This window comes from Boleophthalmus pectinirostris, unplaced genomic scaffold (genome assembly GCF_026225935.1).
Source record: "Boleophthalmus pectinirostris isolate CB_2022bp ecotype Guang Dong unplaced genomic scaffold, ASM2622593v1 HiC_scaffold_3, whole genome shotgun sequence".
Classification (NCBI taxonomy): domain Eukaryota; kingdom Metazoa; phylum Chordata; class Actinopteri; order Gobiiformes; family Gobiidae; genus Boleophthalmus; species Boleophthalmus pectinirostris.
The window spans coordinates 17,869,889-17,881,752 of NW_026571299.1; the positions used below are offsets into that span (position 1 = coordinate 17,869,889).

Sequence of the window (11,864 nt, forward strand, 5' to 3'; positions counted from 1 at the left end):
AATGGGGCCAAAAATTTGTTTCTCAATATCTCGGTTAATTATTGACCAAACCCCATGAAATTTGACTCAGGGATGGACAATGGGATCCTCTTTCATATTCCAAATTGAAAGATATGAGACAAATATTTATGGAAAACACAATTAATATGAGGGGGACTGTAGTCCTTGGCGGAGGTTTGCGCTCTCTGAGTGCTTTTCTAGTATTATCTTATCGTTTTGCTAATCTGTCCTGTAGTCAAATGGTCAACTGTGCAATTGACAAAAGGGGGTTTGCCAGTGGCTTTTAAAACTTATTTATGACACAAAACACTTGCACAAGATGAAATAATATCTATGTGTATCAAGAAGTACTTATATATCTTGGATGTCTTTATATGTGCAATGGTAGATTTAACTCATAACTCACTCCATGTCCTCGTTTCTGCGTCCTAATAAGAACTACTAATAACACCCTAAGCAGTTCCATATTATTAAGTATGTGCATGCGTATGTGTGTGTATGGAAGAAACTTGAGCAGTTGCCATAACACCTTTATTATCTTGGTGAGAGCTACACTGCATATCACATTTGTTGTCTTTGTCATGTTCTGTCGCTTCAGGCTTAAATCTATCTCCTAATTCAATATGATTATTTTTATTATATGGCAACAAATATGCACTAATTGGCCTGTTTGTTATGAATAGGAGTGTACATACATATACATACCTCTCATTTTTCTGTGGGGTTATGAGGTTATCATGTTTAAAGTAAGAGAGAAATTAAGACAATTATCATGGCGATTAAGGCAAGATTAACTATGTAAAACTAAATATTACATCTTTTGAATGGAGAAAAGGAGAAAAGTCCTCAAAATGTATATGACAGGAGGCTGAAACCCAAAATGAATGACAGGAGGCTGAAACCCAAGAATAATTACTGTTGTGATATAATATAACAGTCTTATGTTTTTAGACTTTGCTTCTTTATTTGTGCAAGAATAAAACACCTCGCAGTTTGGGGTGTGGAGTATTCTGTCAACCTGATATTTATTCTTCAGGCAATAGAAGTTTTATTTTCCCGTTTACAATACGAAAATTTCATCAGTTCCATTCTCCTTATGATTTATAGTTGTTTATTATATTACAATCAAACATGCAGGCCTAAGTGTTAGTTTGCATTTAATTTTTTCATAGATCCTCGCCCACTTTGCACCCTTGGTTACAATTTCCTTCCACATCCTGAAGGGTTGCCGTACAGATAATCAGCCATTTTATTTCTGAGATTCGTTTAAGTTAAGTAGAAAGTTTCTTATTGGCTGCTTACAATACTTTGAGAGAATGAACACAATAGACTGTTGGATTGTGTGAAATATCTCATACCCATGGCGACTATGCAAAAGATTCACTGAGGATATTTGAGATGCTGCAGGCTTTTTACATCATATGTGGCAGCAAATGTGGCAAAAGACCTTTCACAGGAAATACTTAAAGGGACTAGCTCACTCCACCAAAACACCAGAGCAAAGTAAGAACGAGGTCTTTCTGATGCTGCAGGACACAGAAAATGGACACATTTGGCTTTTCCTCTCCTCAAACTGCCCTGACACAGATCTGCTGACCCTACCTGTTAAAGTGATCTGAGACTTTTGACTGAGACGCAGAGGCAATTGTAGCCAGGCTGGCACCACCTAGTGCCTCCGCTCATTTCTTTTCTCTCTAGTGACTAGGTTAGGAATCAGAATACACTACAGTTCGCAAAAACCCAGGAAGTGCAAGTTCGGGCACCAGCCAATTAGCGAAGAGCCATACATTCTGTGTTGTCAACGATTCCCAAGATCGAGGATTCAAAGCTGGAACAAAGAGAATGTTTGGTGAAGGGGAAAGACGTTATTGCCCTTCTTCTTACAGGATTTGAGAAAAGCTTAATACACCCCGTTAGCGGCGCATTACATACATCACGACCAAATAGCAGCGATTGGTTAAATAAAGAAAAGTACCCACCTACCATCAAGTGAACATATTCTAACGCTGTGAGGTCGGACGGTTTCTACGAAGTGAAACCGGCTGATGAATCAGGCTCAGATGATTGAGAAGTGCAGTGCAAATGTTGCTGCAGCTATATATGAATTTCTTTCGGATCAGTAAAATATCTCAGTCTCTGTCTCTTTCTTTATCTCTCTCTCTCTCTATCTGACTCTCTCTGTCACTCTGTTGTAGTAGAGTAGATTTTTTAAACATGTACTTGTAATTTTATTAATCTAGCCATGCAATTGTACTTCATTGTCTTTAAAAGTTTAAATCGTTCCAAATAGCAATGCTGTGCAAAAACACATAACGATACTGTTTAGCCTGCTTTCACTGGCCAAGTCAAAGCAAAGTAAAGCAAAGTGACAAATAACTAGTACTTTGAGTGGTATTTTTCATGCGTACTTAGTCCTTTCACTTAAGTACCATTTTTGTAGCAGTACATATACTTGTAATTGAGTACATTTTTTACCATGTAGTTGTACTTTTACTTAAGTACAGTTGCCAGTGCTCTTTTCACCACTGGTCTCTAACCAGGTCCTGTCAAAATGCTGTAGTTTTCTTGGCAACCTGAACTACCTTTTATGCCTTTTTGACAGGTTTGTGTGTTTATAGGTTCAGACTTCTTGTTCTAGCACCAAAATTTGTACTAGTCGTCCCCTCTTTGCCATCTGAAAAAACATCTCTGCTGAAAAATACCTTGGAGATTGTATGAGCAAACCACAAATACTTTACTAATATGGTGCTAATGTTAGTGTAGTATTTGTGTAATAGAAAATGAATATGGCATCATTGTAAATTTGTCTTACAAAGGCTCATTGTATAGTAATAGCAATAATTGAATTGTCAGTACAGTCGGCCTTATGCTGAGTGCTGAATATCTGGTTGTGAGTAGGCCTGTCACAATAATTATTACATCGACTTAGCTTGATTTATCATGTATTCATTTTCTTTGTACTCAAATGGGGAGATTTGGGGCATTTTTGTTGTAATACTAGATATGAGCTGTAGAGTTGAGGTGGTAGGTTGAAAAAGTTACTTCTGTAGCTAATTATTGGTCCATTCTGTTATTTATCAGTTCCAGCTCATGTGTTTTAATGATGCTGTCTTCAATTTTTTTTTTATTGTAGCAGGCCTAGTAGTAGTGACAAACCTAGTCTCTCTCACCCTTATAACATATTTATGTTTTAATTTCTATCATTAATATTTCTCAAACAGTAATGCAAAATGAGGCAAAGACATCACTATGTAGATATTTAATAGCAGATGTTTAATAGTACTTGATGTAAAGGCTAAATGAATTGAATATACACATTTTGACATATTTGATAAACAAATTCTAATTTTATGAAAAAGTAATTTTTTTCCCTCTCTTTCTACATAAGGAAATTTATAATCCCAGTGTCATTACTCTTATTTTGGCCAGTCACAGCACTTGCAACTGGCGTTGTAGACAGTGCCAGCACCACACCTATTGACGTGAGTGGTGCCTGCGGCGCACGAGTAGAAGCTGTTGTTATCATCGGGGTTGGCGTAGAGGCCGTCAGGTTTACCATTGCAGAAGCCCGATCCTGGGGCATGGGTGGTGGTGGTGGTGGTGGAGGGTGGTGGTGGGGGTGGTGGTGATATTGGGGTCACGAGTGGTGGTGGGGGGGATTGGTATTTCTGCATTAGACAAAGAAGAGGTGTGATTATATAAAGATGAAAACTATAAACTCAATTTAGTTATTAATAAGCGCAGTCTGACTTTTCTGAATTTGCCAAAGATTTTGTTTTAAGCAACTTGTAAGGGCTTTTTTTTTCTCTTTGAGCACCTTGTTTTGACAAAGTATGACTCATGCTGCTGATACTTACTCAAATGAATATATAGTTTCAATATTAGTTTTAGCATTGATTAATATCTCATTTTTAATACTTTTGACAAACACTTGTCAGATTTTGTGTATTTAGGGCTACTTTTATATCTTACCAAGAAGGTCGCGAAGATGAGAGATCAGAGGGTGGGCGCCCTGTCCACAGAAACGTCCTGCAAAGTCATCCAGATCTAAAGACCACACAAAAGCCCCTCCAAACCTTTGCTCTTTCAGATAGCGCACCTGTACAGAGAGGCTAACTTTACTCAAATGGTCCAGAAGATACCCTAGATTAAAAAAAAACAAAACACAAAAACTAAACATCTCCGTACCTTAATGTCATAGCTCTCCCTGGTGTCAAATCCAACCCACTCATTGTTTTTGTAGGCATATGGTACCAGTTGGTCTTCAATCCAATGGATCTCTGTGCCTTGCAGAAAAGTGCAGATCTAGAGCACAAATGATAAGAAAAAGAGACAGCAAATTAGTGAATTTTTGGTAGTAGTTGTCCCATTAGATATGCATCATTAAGGCACATAAAAAATGTCCTGCTTATTGTTTTGTTATTTTACTGGATACTCATGGCTAGTTACTGCATACCTCATAGTAGGACCAGAATCCAGCCTCACGGGTGTATGATCCAGCTGAAGCAGCACCACTGACTGGAGCTCCTACACTGGTGTCAGAGGAGGTCAAGCGGAAAGTACGACCATAAGCGGCAAAGCCCATCCTCAGCTTCTCCACTGGAGTGCCATTGTCTCTCCAGTATTTCATGGCAAAGTCCTATAAAAATATAAACCTTGTTAAAAAGCTAATACAGAACAAGAGAAAACAATAATAAGAAGTATTTTATAGTTTCTTACAGTGTTGAAGTAAATGAGGTCCCCTTCGTCCTTAGAACCACGGTACAGTGGACTGTTGTGTCCAGTGAAAGAGTCCCATGTTCCATGGAAATCATAGGTCATCACATTGATGAAATCTAGCTCTCTACAGGAAGACAAAATGACTTAATTAAAAAAAAAAAAAAGATATTTTGCAAGTTGCAAGCTACCCTACTTACTTTGCGATCTCAGCGATCTCATATCCACTATCAATGGTTCCCTTTCCAGCTGCCACTGCAGCAGTTAACAAGAGCTGAGTTCGACCTGTTTCCCTGGCCTCTGCTTCATAGGCTTGTACAAGTTCCTGCACAAATTAAAAATATAAAACCATTGTCCTGAAAGTCTCATATCAAAACTGCTATTGTTGAGTGTAGTCAAGTGAACTGACCCTGCACAGCAGAGTGAACCTCTGCTTATCTTCTGGGGGGCTTCCACGTGCTCCTGGGTACTCCCAGTCCAGGTCCAGACCATCAAAGCCATGGGTCCTCAGGAATTTGATAGTAGACTGGATGAACTTCTGACGGTTGGCTTGAGTGGACACCATGATGGCGAACCTGTAAGGACGTGGACTTTGTTATGATCCTTTGCACAGCCAGTTTAAGTTCAATTACTTATTTATTTTTTTCTTTGCTGGATGAGAGAATATCTTCAAATCTAAATATCTGGTGTTCAATAACTATATTAGAGATTATGCACCTTACTGAACCAACAGTATGTTTGGGAGCATTACAGGCTTTTATTACACTCTAGGCTTTTTTTATTTTTTATTTTTTTTTTGCAATAACGATATACAATTATACTCACTGTGAAGAGCCGAAATTCCATCCACCAACAGCCAACAGAGTCTTGAGATGAGGATTCCTATGTGGTATATTTGAAAGACAATTAGTTAAAGTGTTGTTTTTTTAAGTACATTTATGATACTTGGTATTGTGCTTTTACAAAACGCCAGAACAGCCCCCCTTACTTATTCTTGAGGGCATTGAAGGCCTTATAGAGCACATCGTCATTCCACTCGTAGGTTACCAGCTCGTTGGCATAGTTGATGACGGAGAAGGCATAGATCAAGTGGGTGCAGAGGAAGGGATCCACGTTTTGGGGCAGGAACTTCCCTTCACCGGGCCTGTACTGGGACCAGTTGGTGAAATAGCACACCATGTCAGTGGCAGAGCCTGACAGGACATAAAGGAGATTCATTCAGAAAACCACAAATCAAGCTAGAGAACTGACTACAAATGTGTCTCAGTGTACTTACCAAGCTGACATAGCACCAGGCATAAGCCTACAAGGGGAGAAATAACAGTTTGGTGAAACATAATCTGAGCTATCACATCCATTTTCTTCCGCTTATCCAGGGCCGCGTCACGGGGGCAGCAGCCTAAGCAGGGACTCCCAGACTTCCTTCACCCCAGACACGTCCTCCATCTCCTCCGGGGGGACCCCGAGGTGTTCCCAGGCCAGCCGAGAGACATAGTCCCTCCAGCGTGTCCTGGGTCTTCCTCGAGGCTTCCTCCCGGCGGGAAATGCCCGGAACATGTCCAGGAGGCATCTGGAACAGATGCCCGAGCCACCTCAACTGGCTCCTCTTGACGTGGCGGAGCAGCGGCTCTACTCCGAGCTTCTTTCGGGTGACTGAGCTCCTCACCCTATCTCTAAGGGAGCGCCCAGCCACCCTGCGAAGGAAACTCATTTCAAGCACTTGTATCCGCGATCTCGTTCTTTCGGTCATTACCCAGAGCTCATGACCATAGGTGAGAGTAGGAACGAAGACTGACCGGTAAATCGAGAGCTTCGCCTTTCGGCTCAGCTCCCTCTTCACCACAACGGTCCGATACAGCGACCGCATTACTGCAGATGCTGCACCGATCCGCCTGTCAATCTCACGTTCCGTCCTCCCATCACTCATGAACGAGACCCCGAGATACTTGAACTCTTCCACTTGACGCACTTTTTTTTTTTACACATTTTGATAAATCACAATTTAAATAAAATGAAATAATCTTTCAGCACACTTTCTGATCAGTACATTTCACAAAAAAACATGTGAAATGTCTTCTTTCAACTGAACTCTGCTCCAAGCCATATGCTGGCAGACGATTGGCTGTAGACCTCTCCATTAAACGATCCAAGCTGATCACTGACTATTACATATTAATGATTTGATTAATTGCCCCGCTCTACTGAAACAGAATTCAGAGTAACACCAGAAGAAGCCAATGACACATGTACCACAGCATTGAGAACCTCACCTAACTTATTATTACCTGCAAGTAGTGTAAGCTTTGTCATCTTCAGCCAACTTGGGGGATTACTGTAACATAAGAATTGGGTTAAATGAATACAAGAGCATTGGCAAACAAGCAACATACAGGTACCCATCTGTCCTCACCTTGCCAAATAGAGAAAAACCCAAACCACAGCAAGATTCTGACATATTTTATACAGAAGCTCAGAGGAGGAGCATAATTGTCTTAACCATATGTAGACAATCATTAACTAGCTTCAATTGTCACTTCGTGACTACATAGCATCAGTGTAATGTGGGCCAGCAGCCATATCAGAACAGCAATGTGCTTTACAGGTCAAATTACACAAATGAGTTTCAGTTGGCAAACAAAACTGTAAAATGTTGCATGGCACAAAGGTCTTATGAACAAGAAATGTCAATAGACAAACAATATTGAGCATTCTAGCATACATAGTCTAAAATAAACTGAACTGTTATTGGCAGAACAAAATTTAGACTTTTGTAGTTTCATAAACATATAAAGTAATACACTGGACAAAAATAACTGCTTAAAAAATAAATGTAGGCAGCAAGTGACATTTATACTACATTAAATTGAATGAGATTAAATTATTCAAATAAAAATCATTTGTACCATTATTTGTACCAACCAAATCTATGGGAAACACTGAATATGATGTATGGCTATAACTAGAGGAGTAGTTGTTATGCATAGGCCAGCGTTTATTGTAGTGTAACTAGTGTGAAATGTTGAACAGCATGAAAAGAGTAAAATAATTAACAATTTCAATAATGGTAAAAATTTAACCTAGCATCAGACAAGTTAATGTATTTTCTTCATTATAAAGAACAGATATTTCACGTTTTGTAAATTTGTACAGTGTTTTGAATTCAGACGCTAAGTACAACTGTAATTCATAACCTAAACATTCTTTCATTTTAAAGTTTTCATTATTTTGTGTGTGTCTTTCATGAGTTTTAAATGCTCAAAATTTAAAAGATAAGAATCATCTTGGAAATAAATGATCAGATAACTGTAGCGTGCCCCATGCACTGTGTAAATCCCACATTGTTGCTTTTATTACAGATAAGACATGTCCATGTCTGACATCTTTTTCAATAGTTCCAATATCAATGTGAATGATTCAGTAGATTAGATATCATAACAACAGACATAAACAGTTTATGCAATGTGACAGGTTTTAATGAACTCTACTCTAGTCCTGGCCTGGAACACTGGCCACATCTAGCCACTATCAAGATGTTCTGCCATCTGACTGTGATCATGATAACTTCAACACAATCAAAGCATAAAAGCTGTTACATTATTTTATGTTAACATCTTACAAACCCAAGGTGGAGGAAATGGCAGGATTTGGCTGGATTTCAAAACTGTGATGCAACATTTATTACAGGACATTAATTTGTCACATTGAATCATATTCTCATATTAAATTCCCATATTTGCTTGTTTCTATGGATTTCATTGCTCTACCTGGAATCTTTTACAGTATGACATTTACCAGCTCTAGCTTATACATTTATTAAATCACAGGTGGTTGTATAGCACAGAAATACCAAGAAAAGCAGGCATCCTGATTCCTGACTGTGAGTGGGATTGCGTCTCCACAGATCTGACCTGTATCTTGGTCTTGATCTGCTTTCCTTGTCCACAGAACTCTCCATTAAAGTCGTCCAAATCCAAAGCCCAAACGAATACACCTCCAAATCCATTGTTCTTCATATACTGGACCTGTGGATTAATTTAAAAGGTGTATTTCTACTGTCATACAATTGACTGAATGCATGTTTATTACTGCAATTGGTTTTATTTGTAATAGTGATCTACTGTGGGCCAGACATAAGATTTTAGATTGACTATAATTCCAGACTGATGTATTTACAATATGAGTTGTAGAGGGTTGAATAAATAACTTCTATGACTCATTAAAGATACAAACTAACTTCTACAGTGTTTCATTCTGCTATTTTATTTATTGCAATTTATGTTTTTAGAATATTTCGGGGGGGATAATCCTGCTTTAAGGTTGTTGTGTTACTGTGTTTTTATCATATCATCTATATTTTCTTTAGCAATATATCATTTCAAATTTTCATATCGTGACAAGTCAACATGCATAGTGAGATTCCACATACCTTAATCTCATAGCTTTCTTTGGTGTCAAATCCCACCCATTCATTGTTTTTGCTGGCATAGGGAACTTTCTGGTCACTAATCCACTGGATTGTGGTTCCCTCTAAAAATGTGCAGATCTAGAAGAGGAAAAATATAAAAAATACCTCTTTATTAGTCATTGACATTGTCTTTTTTTTTAATTGATTTTAATATTATACAAAAACAAGGGAAACAAAAATTAAACAAAAAAATATATATAACCCTGTCCACTCTCTATACCCCAAAGTCTAATCCCGCCAAAATGTTCTGGGGGCTGCAGTCTTACCTCATAGTAGGACCAGAATCCTGCTTCCCGAGTGTATATTCCAGCAGAGGCCGCTCCGCTTGCTGGAGCTCCTACACCAGTGTTGGAAGAGGTCAGGCGGAAAGTGCGGCCATAAGACGCAAAGCCCATCATCAGTTTTTCTGCTGGGCTCCCCTGGTCTCTCCAGTATTTCATGGCAAAATCAAAAAACAAAAACAAAACAAAATAAATCATGATTCATGACATAATCCAAGCATTAACAATTTATTGGGTTTTCCTCATTGCCCTTAGAACTATAATGTATCTGTTGCTTACTGTATTGAAGTAAATGAGATCACCGCTGTCATGTGAGCCACGGTACAGTGGACTGTTGTGTCCAGTGAATCGCTCCCAAGCTCCATGGAAATGAAGTCCAAGTATCTGAAAACACATGGCGTTTAGACTCAAATTTGGACTGGACATATTTTGAGATAAACATTTCAGTACTTTGCGATCTCAGCGATCTCATATCCGGCATCAATGGTTCCCTTTCCAGCAGACACTGCAGCAGTTAGCATGAGCTGAGGTCTGCCTGAAGTCTCAGCCTCTGCTGCATAGGCTGCTACAAGTTCCTGCAAACAAACAGTCAATAAATATGTTGTAAAAATGTGATAAGCAGAACATAAATGTATACTCTATGGTGGACAGACCTTGCGCAGCAGACTGAACCTCTGTTTGTCAATTGGGGGACTTCCACGGGATCCTGGGTATTCCCAATCCAGGTCCAGACCATCAAAAAGCACATCTGAGGAGCTCAAAAGGAGTAGGCAGAAGTTAAAAATTTAGTACTTAGTTGCTATGTATGCTATGTTTGCAGAATTTAATTATAATTTAGAATATATTGAAATATTCATATATGTAGGTAAGTCATATAATATAAGTGAACAACAACTCACAGAGTAGTTAAACAAGATTGTGCCTTTAAAATAATAGCAATTTTCTTAACCACAATTGCATGAAACTAAGAAGCTATACACATATTGCAGAAGAAACAAACTGAAGACAAGCAATGAGTTCACATAACCAAGATGATAAAAATATTATACTATAACAAGTTTTTTAATAAAATACATTAAACATGTAAATGATTACATATAATTATTACAAATTAGGCTATGCCAGTGGTGGAAATTAAGAAGCAAAAGAAGTAAAGTACTGCACTTATGTATACATTTTATGTATATGTACTTTACTTAACTAGATTTTACAGAGAATACTTTTTACTTTTTCATTTGAGAGCAGGTATCTGTACTTTCTATTCCACTAGACCTGCTGAAAAGACTGAGGTTTTTTGTTTTGTTTTTTAGTACATTTGTGGTCTGAGTAAACAAAAATGTACAAATAACACAAATTAATAAAACAAAATTTTACTCTTTAAGTAGATTTAGTAGAATTTTTCATGTGATGAAAAATTTAATTGAGTGTTTTATTTTCTTGCGTCTGTATTTGTACTTTTAATTAACCACATGTGTGCACAGGAAAGGGTCTATGTCCTCCACCATAAACTTGCCTAATCCCGTCGTGTACAGGGACCATTTGGAAAAGAGGCACACCAGTTTGAATGTAGTTGCTGGAAAAAGAAAACAATCAGTCTGATGACTTAAACTTACTAAAAATGAAATAAAAAGTACTCTGACTAAAACTCTGACCAAATTTACAAACTTTTCTGTGAACTAAAATTTATATTTTTCTTGAGTAAAAAGAATTGGTATTTTTTGTTGAATAATAAAAACTAAAACATACACAAATGAAAGGAAGGTGTGGAAACTTGATTCAAGTTCCACTTTGAATCTCAGAGCCACGAACAACAGCGTAAAACAAACTCAACATCCAAGGAACATGTCTTTACATGCACCATGAAGAAATTAAGAAAAATATATTTTGTTGTTGATTAAATCTTAAATGCATAAGGTGACTAAATGAACACTTAAGCAGACTTGAGGTCCCGATATAAAACTAAAACTTACTGGAGTGGATGAACAGCAGAGCAGCGAGCAGGCTCCAGTAGCCAGCTAAGAATGGAGTTCGAATGGCTGAAAGTCTCATTACTTCCTTTAAGTCTATGAAATTGCATTTTGCTTTATTAGACTTGTAATGTTATTGTATTATTGAAGTCTGAGCCTAAAAGCAGTGGGGAATAGAATAAACAACACAGGGATGAGTTTGTAAGTAGTGACACTTATTTATTTGTTTGATAAAGAAACATGCCCAATTGAACATGGTGTAAAGTGTAATTAAAAGCAGTACCTTATTTAATGTGGAATCTATATAATACAGTGGTAGGATTATTTTATTTATAAGTAACTAATTATGAGAAATAGGTTCTTCTAAATGCCTTTTTCTGAAATGTTGACCTAGGCCTGGCACTATAATAAGCATTTCTTTTAAGCATGATATAT

At 37.8% G+C, this 11,864-nt stretch overlaps 1 protein-coding gene and 1 pseudogene across 1 annotated transcript; both read right to left on the reverse strand.

Moving 5' to 3' along the window:
• Positions 1–3,416: 3,416 nt before the first annotated feature.
• Positions 3,417–7,026, reverse strand: LOC110173749 (acidic mammalian chitinase-like; annotated as a pseudogene).
• A 1,242-nt stretch (positions 7,027–8,268) lies between these two features.
• On the reverse strand, positions 8,269–11,511 carry LOC129410987 (acidic mammalian chitinase-like). Its single transcript, XM_055160301.1, has 8 exons — positions 11,433–11,511; positions 10,116–10,210; positions 9,913–10,037; positions 9,744–9,880; positions 9,448–9,632; positions 9,143–9,259; positions 8,625–8,738; positions 8,269–8,277 (listed from the first exon to the last, which is right to left on the reverse strand). Exons 1-8 carry the CDS (start codon positions 11,509–11,511, stop codon positions 8,269–8,271), a joined length of 861 nt encoding a protein of 286 aa, XP_055016276.1.
• Between the last annotated feature and the right edge of the window lie 353 nt (positions 11,512–11,864).